The following is an 18,141-nucleotide window of genomic DNA, read 5'->3' as shown; positions in this document are numbered from 1 at the left end:
CAAATCTCTAGCTTAATAAGGGCACCGCGAAACGCAGATTTAAGTTTTTATGAAAGGTTATTTCATAATAGAATACTTTTAGTGCTTAGCTATTGTCTGCGCAAAGTTCACTTTTACTTCAAACAAACTTGAATTCAAGGCTTGAACTGTGCAGACTTCGCGCCAATTCTAGATTCATGGTATCCCATAGAATATCTCTAGGGCTGGAGCGTTTTTAGGAATTTCGAAAGCATAACTTATCCAGTGAAGTCGTTATAATCCAGGAGTTTCCTCATTTCGTCTTCCTTCACCATCAGTAAATTCAATGCCTATATCTGGCACGTTTCAAGGCCACGCGAACTGTTGTCGAATGTACTTCTTTACTAATATCTTCACAAACTTCTGCTGCTACCACTTGCGTTGATGTGATTTTTGAATTATTTTGTTTTGTTTTTATTATATGGCGTTCACCGCTGGGGATCAATTTGCCTGGTTTTCCAGTAAGATGTCGACTCTTAAGATTTGTTTTTTATTGCATAAAAAATTAGTTGTTGTGTGAATAATTTTTTCCGTTTGTGTACGAGCTTAACCAGGTTACATTTGCGACATTTTAAAGCTGGGGTTATGCTTCAAAAAAAGTTCTTGGATAGTTTTGTGTTTAGTGAGGTCAGTTGGATGTTACAAACTTTCAAAATGGGAGTAAAATAGAGAAAAATCGATACATTCTTCTTAGTGAAACGCTGACCAAGGTGAAATGTCGGAGAAGGAAGCCAAACAAGTTAGTGAAATTTGTGTACTCAATATAGTATGGAATGCATTATCAAGGCGGTGCACCGCGGTGGTTCCACAGATTCCTTGCTGGTAATATGGACGTCGGATATGAAACACACATTGCTAGGCCGACCGTCGAAAATGTTGATAAAATTACAGAAATTGTAATCTTGGCACGACTTGTAAGCATTTACTGCATTGATGTAGGCGGTTCAATGTAGGCGTACCATTCGAATTGGCGCAAAAGAACGTTCAGGATCGAATTTACGTCTCCGTTTCTTTGCTGAAGCATAACGAAGCCGACCGGATTGATGAAACGGATGATGACTCGCGATGAAAGAAGGATCATATACGAGAATAACAGCCGAAAAAGGTCGTGGCCAAAGCGCGGTAAGTCGGCTTAAACAATTGCAAAGCGCGGATTACCCACCAAGAAGCTTTTGCTATGCGTTTGGTGGGATTGATAGAGACTCATTCACTACGATTTGCTCCTATCTATCTACTGCCCAAATTAAAGAAAACGATCGACTAGAACCAACCAGAATTTATGAATAGCATGGAAGTTACGTTCCAACAAAACATCGGCGGACCTCACTCATCTTTAACCCACAACTTGAAGGTCCGAGGTTTTGTATGATTCTATCGCATTTCTCATATAGTCCTCAAATGGCACGACTCGTTTATTAGTAACATGGATGAGGTTTACACTTCGCCTTTAAGATCATTTGTGACCGTTAGGATCTTTTAAAGCGTTTTCAAAATTTTCCTGATGGCATCAAATTTGCTTTGTGACTGATTTTTTGACTAGAAATCGCATTTTAACCTTCAATCACTCATCCTAATCGCCTGATGTGGCTCCCTGTGACTTCTACCTATTCGGAAAATTGCATTTGGCCATGAAAGGAAAACATTTTGCATCCGTGGAGGCCATCCAAAAGGCTTGTACCTACATCTTGAAGGACATTCCAGTCAATGACCTGAAACACTGTTTCGAAAAGCTTTTAGATCGCGCAAAACAGTCGTTTCTATTTGAGCTCAGTCTTGTTTATTTTAATCTTCACCTTGTATTTCTCTTAAATTGGACTGGATGACATCAATGCCTTCGTCCTGGACTGAAGTATTAGGCTCTTCGCCATTTTTATTATTTACGTTGTATTCGCCATTAATAGAGAAAAGAAAGATTTCTCCATAATTTTAGTTAATCTTCGGATCGTCGCTCTTATTCCTGCATACATTTGCTCAAACCAACTATGGAATTTTTACTACTTTTCCAGCTTCTCAAGATTTCCGAGCTTACAGCCTTGCTTCTGTAACTTCTTTTCCTTTTTCTTCTTTTTAAAATCATAATAGCATTTCTTTTAGTTCTCATTTTCTTCGGTCGCAGCGAGGCTCTGTGTGCAGTGACCTCTCTAAATATATGTTTGAACGGGGCATCGTTCATGAAAGTAGCTGAGCAAATTTTTTCATAATTTTCATTTATTATTTTGTATCCCTTTTCATCCAGTTTCAAGTGGTACAACAATCACCAAGTCAATGAGTAATTGCATGAGGTCATTGGTCTACGAAATTGCCTACTATTTTCTCGAACCGCTTGACTCTCCATAAAAATGCTTAAATTAGTCGATTATACGAGTACTCAGGTTATGCAATTACTCAAAAAATTACCTAGTGAACAATTTTCAAAAATTAAATAAAATGTGTGAAGTAACGTTGCAAAAAAATTGACTGAAAAATTAACCAATTAAACTGTATACATAACCTCAAAAAGGTGTTGGTCAAAAATGTTACTTACTTGGGTGTGCGTGTGTGAAAGCAATTATGCTACAAAGCATTTCAAGATTTCCCTGCGTTAGTTAAAAATTATACTTGTGAGAAAATTTGAATCTAAAGCTTTCTTAAAATAGTCATCGCCTTGGACGACGTCTCAGTATTTGAACTCAAAAAAATTCTGCTTTGTCAAACAGCCATTTTTAACTGCCAGGGGGCTTGGTTTAAATTTTATTGATGCTTTTTATTAACTGATGCACACTTTAACTAAAAACAGCAAAAAATATCGAACGCTTGAACTAACATTTAACAAAAAGTGGGCCTGCTTGTAAGGAAAAAAAAAAAAAAAAAAAATAAATAAATATTTTTTCTAATAATCTTTAAAACGAAATATCTCGAAAACGGCTGAGTTTTAGACATCTTATCATATTATCAAATTAATCAAAAATGACTTGAATAATAATGATCATGAACTTTGTTTTTTTTTTCCTTGTTCACTCCTCTCGGGAGCATAGAGCCTCGACAAGACATTTGTCTTGCGTTGGTTACGTTAATCTATTTGATTTCTGACAGGGTAGGTGATTAGCCTGCCGCTGATATTGAGTATCTAGAACGCATTCCTGGTTGGCCTTTATAATGTTCAGTCTGAACCTATTTTAGCCTTTTTTACTTCTTACTAATTTAGGAAGGCGAAGGTTGAAGTTTCGCAATTTATTTTGAAGCAAGAAGTGAACCTGCAATCATTTGTTTTGACTATTTCTTTGCTTAAAATGTTTCTTTCTTCTATTTACAAATGATCATTTATTATATACAAGGTGGCTCAAAATTAATCACCTTATCGGAAGATTTTTGTAATGGCGTCGTACGTCAATCATATTTGACACTTTAGTTCAGAAGCTGTAGAATACAAACATTCAAACAATGAAGCGCGCTAAGCGCAAGATAAAGATTTCCCTCACTCAAAATCCTTTTTTTTTATTTAATAAAAAAGTTATTCGAAAACATTACTGTATGAATAACTTTGCGCCGCCTTGCAATTACTTATAAATATACTATATGTTTAACAAATTGTCGGTTCAATCGATGCTTCTCTTTAATTTCCGCTTAACAGCAAATTTAGCCACATCAAAATCATCCTCGCCATCACTTCTGCAAATACTTTTTCCACTCACCTGCGTTAACCTTCCGGCATTGAGCCAAAATTTTCAATGGCAAATCAACATTGATTTTATTTCGTGCTTTCTATTTTGGCTGCAAGCAATCAAGTAATAAATAAATAAGAAACAAATGAAGTAATAGCTTGGGCACTAGTATTTTTATTTTAAAGAATGTAAAGTATTTAACAGCAGACGAAATTTCTTCTTTCGGCTGTGTACCTTTTTCGTCACCGGGTGTACGAATATATTTTAAATTAATTGGTTTAACTTTTATTAAATTATAATAAAGTTATATAAAAAATTATAAACTATTTACTAAATAAATTATTTTTGATCAAAAGTATCGGAATTAAAAAATAAAAACAATCAAATATTAATTATGCCTCAAAAATTAAAAAATATCTTTTATTATTAAATTTGATTAAAAGCAATGCACATTTAAAATATACATTCAAACGTAATTTTGAATTAAATTATTTTTTTGTTTTAATTTAAATAAGACCCGTTCTCGACGATACTTAAGTGACAGCTAAAAAGTGCGTCGAATGCTGGAACTCTGAAATATCTCACCAACCCTGAAGATGAACCAACTGGTATTTTCTTTACAACTGCATGAGAGTTGAATGAAATACCTGTTTGCATACAAGCATATGTAAAGGTGGCGCAAAATTAATCACCTTATCGGAAGATTTATAATTCTTGCAAATGGCGTTGTATTATACATCAATCATATTTGACACTTGTGAATGAGACAGCCGTTGTAGCAAGCAGACAAGCAAAGAGGCGCGTAAAGGCCAAAATAAAGATTTCCAATGCTCAAAATCTTTTTTTTTTTATTTAATAAAACAGTTATTAAAACAAAAAAAAAACAAATTGGATGATTAATTTTGCGCCACTTTGTGTTATATGTATAATATATTTTAGAGAAAAATTATTTCGGAATGTTTTTTTTTAGCTCAGAACTAAACGCCCAATTTGGTTTTTGAATATATTTCTTTAGAAAAAAGTTTTTGTTTAGTTATTTTTAATTTGATTTATTTTTTATCCTCATTCGCTGTATGTATTTCAATATAATTCGAAAATTTATGAGAATCTCACTATGAAACTTTCAGGAATTGGTGAGCTTAATCTCAGCTATTAATAAAAAACAAAAAAAAAAAAAAAAAAATTTTGGCTTTCTAAAAATTAAGGAAAAGAAATATTTCCCGATAATTTTGAACAAAAAAAATTTTTTTTTTCTCCGAAATCAATTTCTTAAATAGCTCATTTTATCCTAAAACCCTTAGAAATGTTAAAAAGAAGCAAAGGTATTTCGTTTTAAAAATTATTTTCCAAAATTTTCAACTTTAAATAAATCTCAAAATTTAAAAACGTAAAAAGAAGCGTACATATTTTACTTTCCCAACTGCGAATAAATTTCAATGGATGGGGTGATTTTCAAAATTACAGAAAAAATTTGTTCCCAATAGTTTTCAACACAAATAAAATAAATTTTTTTTTAATTTTTTAGAGAACACATTTTATCCTAAAAAATGTTTAATGTTAAAACCGTAGATGTTATATTTCACTTTAAAAATATCTGTACCAACACCAAATCTCTGCTTCGACACTGAATAAATTTAAAAAGTGTAAATTATTTTTCCCAAATTTTTTCAGTTTACTTCTCATCATACTCAACTTTACAAATAAACGAATTTTCCGAAATATTTGCGACAATGTCCCAAATACTTGAATCACTTGACGTGAAATCGCTCTAAGTGCCTATTTTTTCGTAGTTATAGTTTTTTTCTGTTTGTTTTTTTGCGGATGAAGAGGTTCCTAATGCAGCTGAAAGCTAGCATCACAGTAGTGGTAGGTCTGGAGACTAAAAAACTCCCCTCGTTTGGAGCCGTCACCCACCCTGGAACCGCTTTCGCATTACTTCAGAGTGGAGCGCAGATGTTCCGATATAAAAACACCTGAACTCTGGGTTTGGACAATGAAAAGTTCTCAATTGTCCAAATGGCTTTTAACCAATTGCCAAATAAAATTATGTGCGTTTTGCTTAGAAAAAACTTTGCTTTTGATAAAATTTATTAACTGAAGTTTTGATCCGATATCTGAATGCAATAATAACAACAAAAATACATTAAAAACTTAAAGCCCTCGCCTCATTTGCAAAGGTGTTTTTTGTGTGTGTTTTTAGAAGCGTGTAAAACGGAAATGAAAAAAGAGTTTTTACCTTTGTTTTGAGTATTTTAGTTTTTGATCAATTGCTAAAAAATAAAAATTTTTCCTTGGCCATATGAGGTTCGCTTAAAAAGTTGTCAGCCTTCAAAAAATGGTCTTCACATGGACAATGGTCGCAGATATGGCAGGTTCTACTGAACCGATTTTGATGAAATAAATTTTAAATGGCGTATAATTGATGTCGTTATCGTGTGAGCTCCGATTATTTGGAAAACCATGTTTTAGTTTTTTTTTCGGACCTTTAAAGTAAAACAAAGGATTCAAAAAACGGATTTTCATCTTTGAATGTTCGCCATTTCGCCAAATTTTATTTTTTTAAAGATCGTAGTTTATACGATAACGACAATCATACTATAATAAAAATAACCTTTTAGTCTTTTTGGTCTCAGACACCTATGAGTCCGGGAATCAGTGTCGCCAACGACATACCTTGTTCCAGAATATCATTTTTTGAAGGCTGACAACTTTTGAAAGAACCTTATGAGGCTAAAAAAATTTTATTTTATAACAATGGGATAAAAAATTAAATGTTGGAAACAAAACTAAAAAATCTTTTTTCGCTTTTAAAGAAACAACCAAAAAACACCATTTCAAATGAGGCGAGAACCTTAAATAAATGAAAATATCTTTAAAACAGGGCGCACAGGTGTTTACTGATGGATCAAAAATGGAAGACGGTAGTGCCGGGGCTGAAATTGTCAGACCACATTTCGAAAAAGCAATTGCAATAGAAAATCCACTTCCATTTTCCAGGCGGCGGCCCACGCCTTAGAGCTGTGTGCCAGGGAATGTCTATCGAAAAGGCACGCGCGGTGCCAATATTAATATTTTCTCTGACAGTCAAGCAGCTCTAAAATCGCTGGATAGCTTCTCATTCCAATCAAGGTTGATCTGGGAACGTTTTAAAATCCTCAACACCCTAGCGTCAAGAAACTTTGTTACCTTGATGTGGGTTCAGGGACGTGCCCCTCATACGAAGGGAATGAAATTGCGGACAATTTAACGAAAAAGGGGGCAAACACTCCCTTAATAGGTCTTGAATCTTACTGCGGGGTAAATAACAGCTTCAAAAGTGCCTTCCTGCGTGAGCAGGAACAACGAGGCCTAATCGATTACTGGAGAGCCCAATAGGGCCAGCGGCAATCGAAAAGACTCATAGATGCAGAAATCATAAAGGCAGAAGCAAGCAATCCTTAACCCAAGCAAAAAGGACATACAACTTTACACTGAACTACTAACAGGACACTGTAAACTTTATTATCACATGAAGAAGATAGGTGCGATAGAAAACGATTCTTGTAGACTCTGCAAAGAGGCACAAGGAACAGCAGGAGACGTTCTATGCAGTGGCACGACGCAGACTAAATTACTTGGGGAAATGGAGCTATAGATCTAAACCTCCTGGTAGAAATTAAGCCTACAGCATTTTTAGGATTTATTAATAGCCTGTTTGAGTAGGCTATATCGCTGAAGAATATATCTATTCAGGTCGCAGTGCACAAACAGCCAATCAAGAATAATAATAATAAATAAATGAAACCAATCTTTCCCATCTTTTAGATCGCAGTGATCCTCTCAACAATAATAATAACCAATCCGACAAGAGCGCTGAAATTATTACGCTTAACGTCTTCACTGCCTTCAAGTTGTACACCAATCTTAGTTTATGATAAATTTAAAGATATAAACAATTAGGTTTTTTCTTGGCAAATCCAATTTAAATGCTTTCTTTTGTATTTTTATTTCTTGAGAGCTTTGTTATACACGTTAATTTAAATTTTTTTTTTCCTTCAAATTTAATTTAAATATTTCATTTTGTATTTCTTCTGTTCTTTTAACTAAAAATGTATTTATACGAATTCATTTTCAGATTTAATTATTTGTTTTTGTTCTTAATTGTTGATTACTTGTACACCAGAAACTGCCGTCTTTTGTTCATCAGCTGTAACTGCTCCCTGCTTCTACTCAAAACACAAAGCTTTTCTCTTTTGACTCATAATTAATTTTTTACAATTTTTTTTATTCTTATTCTCAAATTTCAAATTCTAATACACAATACTCGTATATCCCTGCTAATAACATTTTTTTGGATTCTCTCATTCATACTGCCACAAAACCATATGACGAACGCGCAGTTAAGTGGGTTAATGAGGTCAACGACAATGTGAGCTATGAGCAAAGCAACAAACAATAGCCAAAGCCGCTGCAGCCGTAATATGGATTGTTTTTGTTTTTGTATTTGAAGCAAATAAAAGCAATAAAGCAAACTTAAAGCAAATTAATTTTTTTAGTCAATTAGCGAATGTTGAAAAAATTTTGAGGTTTGCGCATACATACAGACATATTTAAAAAAAAATTTTTTTTTTTGGGCTTAGAGCTCCAAATTCACCCCCTTTATACATATATCTACATATATGTGTGTGTATAAGGTGGCGCAAAATTAATCACCCTACCCGAAGATCTAAATTTTTGCAAATATCGTCGTACGCCAATCATATTTCATAGCTGCAGTTTGCAAAAAAAAAAAAGACCGATTTGGCTGAAACTTGGTTTGTGCGTTCTTCCAAGAGATGCTAAACTAAACGCCAGTTGTGCCATTTGACTGACATTCTGACTTTGCTCGGACTTTTCAAACGTCTCTCATAGTAACTGGTCAAAGTTCATGAGAAAAAATTGGACACATTGGGTTGGATTTGTTCCTTTTGTTCCGATTGTTATCCTTTTTGGTGTTTGCAAATTGACGAATAGGATTTGGATACTAAAGCGCAGTTTAATATAATTTTGTTCCATCACGAATCAGGATTTTTTGTTTTCATATTTCACAGTTGCAGTGGACAAACAGACAAGCAATGGAGCGTAAAAGGTAAAAAATTTCAGTAAAAAAATTATTTAAAAAAAAATGGATTACTAATTTTGCGCCACCTTGTATATTTCTAAGTATTTTCCCTCAACGTTAGCACAAAATTTAGTGCGCGAAAAATACTTCAAAATTTCCTCGTCACTTGAAAATTTCCTTGCCTTTTGAAAATTTGCTTGCAAATATCAACTATTGAAATTTTCGAATGCATTTACAAATTGTCTGCATTTTTTCGCCTTTCACTATGGAATAATTTTAATCCGGCTTTATCTAATTTTATAGAAATGTTCAATTACGGATATCTGGTATGTTTACATCATCGATTTGTATTAAATTTAATTAGCTGCCTTTTAGTTTTATCTTTTTCACATAAATTTGCCTTTTTTCTGTTTTCCTCGGCACGTGTCAAACCTCCTGCCGCTTTAACCACGATTTCCAATTAGTTCATATTTTCTTCTTGCTAATTTTTGCTTTTATTGTGCACACATACTCGTGCATATGTACGTGTTTGCATATTAAGGTGGGCCAATTTGAGAGTAGGAAAAAATTGGCAATTAGCAATGACAGTCGTGATGGAGCAGTCAAGTTGCAATTGAATAGAATAAAAATGATTTTCTGTTATTTTACAAAATATGTAGAATACGTAATCAGCACATACTCGTATGTGCACGAAATTGTATTTTTAATAGGTCGAGCCAAGGAGCACCAAGATATTTGGTGAATCCTAAAACACTCAGGCTAAAAAGCCCATTGTATTTAGAGCTCTGGAAAGAGGAGGGAAGGAGAAAAGTATCTGAGAAAGAGATAGGACAGAATAGAGACAGAGATAAAGTTAGTTAGTCTTGTGAGAATTTTCCAGGTTCTTTGACAAACCTGTAAATATGCTCCAGTTTTAGGGAACGAATGTTACTCATTCTCACGGCATCGAAACCCAAAACACGTAGCCTTGCTCTAGCAAAAGCAGGACACTCACAGAGCAAGTGCTCAGTGCTATCCGCCTCCTCCAAGCACGACAGGCACATTGGGTCCTCAATGATTCCAATGATGGTTATATGCTGACCCCAAGGGTTGTGTCCTCTCATAATAGCGAGTCTTTTCTTCCATGTTTCCACAGTTTTCTGTTCGGACTTGTCACAAAATACTTTGCAGTTCTGCAGCGTTCTAGACCGGACCATCGCTCTTTATGTGAATTGCATACATAATCGCTGATATAATTCATGATTCCTGCGGAACTGAATCCGATTAATTGCTTTGGCCCTTGTGGGGGACCTGCTGATCCACGGTTGGCCAATTCATCGACAATTTCGTTTCCTTGAATACCGGAATGTCCTGGAACCCATATAAGTACAAGCCTGTTTTGTCTTGCGACATAATTAAGCTTCTTCTTACATTCTTGAACAATCTTTGAGGTTTGCTTCACGTTCTCCAGGGCCTTTAGTGCAGCCTGACCGTCATTGAAAACTCCAATCTGTTTCCCATTCCATCTCCTCTCGATTATCCATTCGTCTACTTTCAGGATGGCAAAAACTTCCGTTTGGAAAACAGTTGCCATTTTCCCCATAGTATAGTGATACTTATTACTATCGTTTAAATACCATCCGGCTCCAGACCCTATTTCATTCTTGGACCCATCGGTAACGAAAATATCCGTCAAACCTCCCTGAATACATTCTGAATTGCTTCATTGCGTGATCTGAATCTGAATCTGACGTCAAATTTCCTATGGGTATCAGGTCGTCCTTAGGTGCCAAAAACAGTGGATTCTGCTCAGATGGCAACTCAAAGATTTCTCTGTTTCCCGACAGTCCGCCTTCATGCCAGGATCCATATTTATGGAGTCTACACATTGCTTTTATTGCTTCCTGTTGTATCTTAAGATCCAAGGGGAGCAAATCAAGCATAGCATTTAGGGCATCACCAGAGGTTGTACTCATGGCACCCGTGATGCGTAAACATACACTTCTTTGCAGCCTGTATAGTTCCCGGATTGTGAACGTAACCATGCTCCATCGCCACCAGACCACAGAGGCATAAGTGATGATTGGTCTGATAAGTGCTGTGTATATCCATTAGGACCACAGCAGGTTTCAGAGCCCAGGTTCATGCCATAAAATGAATAAGAAAAAGTATATAATATATACAAATTTGGACACACGATTTGTTCCGATTTTTAGCCTTTTTAGTGTTTGTAAATTGACGCATAGGATTAAGCGAATAGGGTTCTAAAGTGCAGTTTAATATATTTTTTCTCTATAACGAATCGGGATTTTTTTTTAAATATTAACCGAGCAACAAACGGTTACACATTGCATCAGTGGCGCCAGCAAGAGAAAGCGGGCGATCGCGGTAATAGCGCAGACACATGAAATTTAGCGAAGTGCTTAACCATCTGTGCGATCCTTCTGCCAGAACAATGGGAAACACAGATGGCGCTCCAAGCAGTAAGAAGGCATTGCTCCTAAGTTAACACTAAACCTACCGGTATTTGATGTATTCCTATTCCTACCAATGTGGGTCAAATGACCCGTCTTTAAAATATTATATATATTATATTATTAAGATCACATATATTTCTCGGTAAAACAATTAGCAAGAGAAGAGTAAATCTTGAAAAATACATTCGATGTATTTTTTAATAAAAGTTGTGAAGGCAAACGACGATTTAATAATGTTATTTCTAAGAACTTCTGACAAAAAGTTTAAAATGGGTCATTTGACCCGTCCATGGTTTAGGTTTAGTGTTAAGTACTGGTAGCGGCAGGCTAATTACCTTCTCTGTCAGAAATCAAAAACAGATTAGATTAACCAACGCAAGACCGAGGCCCAATGCTCCCAAGAGGAGTGAACAAGGAAAACAAAACCGGGCATTAACGTAATAATTGAGAATTATTTCGACAGTAAAAATTGAATGACGTGAGTTCTTGTTGTAATAAATTTATGTGTCTTTTTCGCCAACTTCCCAGATGGGATGAAGTTTTCATATGAGATTAACAATTTCTGCATACAAAAATTTTAATTATGAAAATCCGCTTCCAAGGGAGTACAAATAATAAAATTATAATTTTGTGTCTAATTACTTGGAAATTTTTACTCAGCACGCTTTGTAGAAGTATTTCAGCAAAAAAATTAACCACCCTAATGCAGAAATAATAAAAATCATTTTCCGTGAACTACCTTTAGATTATTTTTAACTTTATATTGGAATTGTGTATATTTTTGGCTCGCATTGAACGCTTATGGATAAACGAATCCCTTGCGATTGACGCTAAAATATGATTTTGATGACGTAGGAAAATGCCTTCAAGTTGATCGAGTAGGGACATTTTCACACCTGAGTGGAGCAGATAATGCAAACACAAACATTTATTTTTATTTTTTATTTTTATATTTTTTATTTTTTATTTTTATATTTTGTATTAAAGACTTGGCTTATTCATGTGCTACGAGTTGCGATGTTAAAGAAACTGAAGTTAGCACAAGCAAAAAAATTCAAAAATACGCATTTACATACTTTGTTACTGATTTTGAAAAATGTGATAAATTTATAATTATTATTATTATTTTACAAAAAATAAACTGGTATAAAAATACTTATAAAACGCTTTTATTTATCTTCTAATCATTTGTTTCCTTCAATTTTCTTTACAGTTCCGGTCGTCGGCAATTGGGCTCAAATGCCTTAGCCAGGTGAGTAACTAAATAAAGCTACACACATACATACATACAATTAACGGCACTGGAATACGAGTATTGACACAAATATGAGGATTGACGGAAAACGAGTCGCTTCAGGCTAGAAAAAATCACATTTTTTTCACTCGATATTTTAACATTCTGTTACTACCATCAGTTGGCAGTTATTTATTTTTCTAAACACGAATCGTACAGAGAGTTGATTCTGCCTTCATTTAAGAAATTATGAGATGATTTCTAAGTAAAATGAAGAAGTAGCTTTTAACGCGAATGCAACTTTTGAACACGCCGAGGGCCGTTAGATTAATTAAATTCTATTAATAGAAGAGCTGAGTTGAAAGAAAAGAAACTGAATTTTATTCAAAGTTGTGTTTTCTAACTAAAAAATACGAAAAAAGGGCAAACTTAAAAAATGCTTCCTCGTGAACCAGCTTAAGTTCTATTTTATTCTCGTTTAAATCATATTTCGAACGAGTCAAAGGGATAAGCAAAGCTTCAGAGCATAAAATTTATAATCAAAGCTGTGAATTTTTAACGTTAGCAATTATTAAATAATGAAATATTTAATTTTAATTTTTATTGAAATTTCTTGATTATTATTAATATTTATTTATTATTATTAATATTTACTTATTAAAAATTAATTTACAATCAATATTTTAACAGACGAGGAACTGAGACTATCGACTGCGACACAATTGCATTTAATTAATTATATTTTTTATTATTAAATCACATTTTTATTATTTCATTATATTTTGTTCATCTATTATCATTTTTCATATTTGTTTTTTGCTAATTTCATATACTTTTTTAATTATATATATTTTGTATTAATTTATTAAATATATTAGTTTTTTAATTTCTTAAATTTTTTTATTATTTAACTATATTGTATTTTTGTAATTTATTGATTTTTTGCTTAAAACTTTTTAAATTTATTATTATTTTTTATTTAATTATTGTTTTTATTATTTAATTATACTTTCATCAATTTGCTAGATCTTGTATTAATTTATTAATTTCTTTTTTAATTTATGATATTTTGTATTATTTAATTAATTTAATTGTTTTAATAATTTAATACAATTATTTAATTAATTATATTTTGTATTAATTTATTAAATTGGTTTTTTATTTTCTTATATTTTTTATTACTTAGTTAAATTTTTTTTAATTTATTATATATTTTTTATTTAATTATAGTTTTTTTTATTTAACTATATTTTTATCAATTTGTTATATTTTCTATTGATTTATTAAATTTTTTTAATTTACAATATTTTTTAGTATTGTATATAACTATATATATATTTTTTATTTTATTATATCTTTATTATTTAATTACATATTTTTTAATTTATTATATTTTTATCATTTAATTAAATTTTTTTAGTTTATTATTATACATTTTTTATTAATATAATTTATTAATTTTTTAAATTTAGTATCAATGTATTAAATTTTTTATTACTGTATTATATTTTTTATATTTTATTTAATAATTTAATAATATCATTTAATTAATTATAATTTGTATTAATTTGTTAAATTATTTTTGTTTTCTTATATTTTTCATTAATTTATTATATTTTTTATAGTTTAATTACATTTTATCAATTTATTATATTTTTTGTAATTTCTTAAGTTTTTTAACTATATTTTTATTAATTGGTTATATTTTTTATTGCTTAATTATATTCCATTAATGCATTAAAATTTGTAATAATTAAATACATTTTTATAAATTGGTTATATATTTTACGAATTCACTGCATTTTTTATTAATAAGTTATATATTTTTCTAATTTACTAAATTTTTTATTATTTAATTTTATTTTTATTGATTTATTGTATATTTTATTAATTAATTATATTTTTCTTTAACTTTTAATATTTTTATTAATTTAATCTTTTTTGACTAAGTTATTCCATTTTTTATTATTTAATTATGTTTTTTATTAATTTGTTATATATTTAATATTTTTACTATGTTATTATATTTTTATTTTTTAATTTCTTACATATTTTATTTATTTTTTTAATTTGATAATTTATTAAATGTGTTATTATTTGATTATATTTTTGATTAATTTAAAATATAGTATTTTTTGTTATTTAATTATATTTTTCACAATTTTTTTTATATTTTTTTCTAATTAATTGTATTTTTCATTACTTAAATTGCATTGCTTCTACAAAATTGCTGCACCATCAATTATTTCTCCAACGCATAGTTTGAGAGCCATACTTGTTTGAGCGGTACTGTAGTGCGGGGCAAATTTTGTGTCTTTGCTTTCTCAACGCCTTTAGTAGCAGCGCCTTTCAAACTGTTTACGGCAGCCTTTAGCATAGTCACAGTCGTCAAACTTAGTATTGAGACGCCTTGTGGAGCAATCTATTGTGAATTCCTGCTTGGTTGTTGTCTATGCTAAATTGGCTGTAATAATATATATGCATGTGAGAAATGAAGATATGCATTAAGTGAAAGAAGGGGTTTCAGCATTGCTGGAATAGAGCAGTACTTAGCACCGCTAAGTGGTTACATATGTAGTAAAAAAAGGACAGTTTTAATGAGTTGTGTAGTACAGAGTATAGAAGTTGTGATGGCTGTGGAAAAGTAATTTTATTCAATGCATATTTTATGCAAAATAGAATATTCTTATAACCTATCCGATTGCCTTCAGTCTTTAGATGTTAGTACTAGAAATTGAAATTTGTAATTTATATTTTACTTACTTTTTTTTAACTAAAACATAATAAAAAACTGCAATATTTCAACTTTTCATTAAGTTTCATAGCAACCAACACTTGAACACACATACATACATTTTTGTATTTACAATTTTTTATTATTCAGTCAACTTTACAGATCATCAAGTTTCAATTCCTCTGGACGTAGCTCCAACTGTGATACCACAGAAGACATGTATAGCGACATCAGTTTGGATAATGTGCAGGACTTGAATTATAAGGTGAGTTAAATGAGATTGAGTTGCATTTTAGATATGTTTGATTTAAATTTCATGGAAAAGTATGTCTATATATCTACATTTTATTATTATAAGGCAAGGAAAATAACCGAATCAGACCATTCGGACCCACTTCTCCCAGCTGATTTTATTAAAGTGTTGTTACCTTGGCTGAGGAGCAATGCTCGTAATATTAAGTTCCCTGTGGCTCAATTTGCCTAATTCCAATATTGAGTCTGTAGAATTTTTACTGGCTGCTCAAAAATGACTTTGAGGCAAGATCTCAAAGCTTTGAAAAATGTAACGGCTACAAGATTTACTCCTTTTAAGTAAAAAGCCTCGGCATCCCAAACTGTGTATGTAGTGTCGTGGACGGTGTTGTAAAGAGGCAAGAGCTTACGTGTCTAAGGAGCACTTACGGCATTGGTCAGCCAAAAGTATAACTAGCCATGTACCTCAAAACTCAATTCAGCATTGCAATGGACTAAGTGTACTCTGGGTGACAGGTCACATGGAAGTACCTATCTGGGAATGAGATATCTGATCGTTTGAATACAGAGAGTTTTGGCTATGATTTTCTTGGTTCGCAACCAGTTATATTAGTCCTTCCTTCGGCTAATTGAAACCTTTCCACAACTTTTTAAGCGATGGTGTTGGACAGAGAAACTTCATAGACGACTTGCGGACCCCGCGCATTGTAGATGGCGAATATAGGAAGTGGAGTTGATTGAATAATGAGCTGTATGATTTTTCCAATGACATAGACAGAGCTTAGAGAATAAAGCTTCAACAGGGGATGTTGAGGGGATACGAATCGTGGACGATGACAACATTCGATTAAGCGTCGCCTGGTGTTCAGAGAAAGATTCTGCGGAAGATTTTTGGACCTGTGCATGTTGGCGACGGCGAATATCGCAGGCGATTGAACGATGCGCTGTATGAGCTCTATAACGACATAGACGTAGAGCGGCGAATAAAGATCCACCGGCTACGTTGGATATGTCATATCATCCGAATGGATACAAAACGCTCCGACTCGGAAAGTATTCGATGCGGTACCAGCCGGTGGTAGCAGAGGTAGAGGAAGACCCCCTTGTGCCTCATTTGGTATGTCCAACTGGCGCCGGTTAGCAGAGAAGCAACTGGCGGGCTTTTTAAACTCAGCCAAAACCCATCAAGTGATCGAAGTTAATTCCAAGTCTTGTTCAAAGACCTCTCTTCCGCCTCCGTTGAACGGCGCCAGGTGGCTCGTGGTCTGCCGGCATTTTGCACTGCCTGTTAGAAGGTATCCCATCACAGCTCCTGTTTGGCGATGTTGATGCCACTCTTCCTCAAGGATCTTCCTGGCGGATTTCAACCGCCACATCGGATTGATTAGCCGTCCTCTGTAATTCGGTGTCAGATATAGTTCGAGGCTAGAACGCATTATGCGGCGCAAGCAACGATTAATGACCATTTGGAGACGCCTTGTGATCATTGCGGTGATCTTTGACGTTGTACAGCCCTATAGCAGAACGGACTTGACGCATGCGTTGAAAATTCGAAGTTTGGTGTGCGAGAAGCTGCTGCTGCACGCACCGCAATCAGATTGAGGTGTTCAGGCCATAAGCTAGACTTAAGCTACGGACACTCAGCATTCTTAACAACTTTGAGTTCATCCGCATGGTGCGGGATCATTATACACCCTCGCTAGGCCCGAGCGGAACTTTATCCATTCATATTCCTTCAAGGGAAGAGTGGGTGGAGTGCAATATTTGGAGGCAGGGCATGGCAAACATGTTTATGAATGGCTCGAAGACGGATGGCTTGGACGGAGGAGTTGGTGGGCGAGTATTCTGCGAGAAGCTCCCCATCAAGCTCATTCGTAGGCTTCAGTGGATTGGTTGCTCGCTTTGGCAAGTACTGTAAAGGAAAACAGTCAAGCGGCAATTAGGGCCTTGGGCTCGTTGTTTATGCGTTCGAAATTAGTCGGGGAATGCCAAACTTTCCTCTCGATTGCATCCGAATACTTCGATATTAGGCTCTTTTGGGTTCCCGGCCACAGCGGCATAATGAGCTGGCTAGACAGGGGACCTTTGAGACGGTTTCGTTGCAGAGTGAAAGAATTAGAGTTCCCTTAAGAACCCGTGGTCTGCTACTGGAAAGATGGGCCTTTTGTCAACTCAGCGAGCGCTGGGCCAGTGCGCAAATGTGCAAAGTCGTGCGATCCTTCTGGCCGCGGGTAGATCGGGGATGGTCGAGGGAACTTCTAAGGCTAACAAAGTCAAAGCTATCGAATTTGGTAGGTATCCTTACAAAACATATGGAAGGTGCCGCAGGCAAAGCAACACTTATCTTACGAATCGGCAGCTACAGCTTTGAAAAAGTATTGTATTTTGGAGTTATGCTTAAGCCGCGGAAAAATACATCAATTGCCATACGATACAGAACACGAGCTGCAAATAAATCTTACTTTGCGGATACACAACTCATGAAGTCGTGACTACTTTCTATCCAGAAGCCTGAAGCTTCGAACATTTTAAGTCGTCATAAGACCTACACCCACATATGGTTGCGAAGTCTGGGTGGTGGAATCAAATAAAGCCGATCAATTAATCTGTTTTGAAAGAAAAAATTTCAGAAAGATATATGACCCTGTTTGACTTGAAGATGATATCTACCGCATTCGTTACGATGAGTTAGGCCCGATGCTAATCTTAGCCGATATGTTAAAGCG

General features: G+C 33.9%; 1 protein-coding gene across 13 annotated transcripts in view; it reads left to right on the top strand.

The window, feature by feature from the left end:
* LOC128860184 (uncharacterized) overlaps positions 1 to 18,141 on the top strand; it is a 182,554-nt gene that overhangs the window by 140,949 nt on the left and 23,464 nt on the right. For 11 of the 13 annotated variants that reach the window (XM_054097493.1, XM_054097489.1, XM_054097492.1 and 8 more), the window contains 2 exons: positions 12,409 to 12,447; positions 15,314 to 15,428. In XM_054097493.1, coding sequence (XP_053953468.1) covers positions 12,409 to 12,447; positions 15,314 to 15,428 — 154 coding nt within the window. The remainder of the gene's footprint in view (positions 1 to 12,408; positions 12,448 to 15,313; positions 15,429 to 18,141) is intronic. The other 2 variants (XM_054097494.1, XM_054097496.1) reach the window with 1 other exon arrangement.

This window comes from Anastrepha ludens, chromosome 4 (assembly GCF_028408465.1).
Source record: "Anastrepha ludens isolate Willacy chromosome 4, idAnaLude1.1, whole genome shotgun sequence".
Taxonomy (NCBI): Eukaryota; Metazoa; Arthropoda; class Insecta; order Diptera; family Tephritidae; genus Anastrepha; species Anastrepha ludens.
This window is presented reverse-complemented; position numbering and strand designations above follow the sequence as displayed.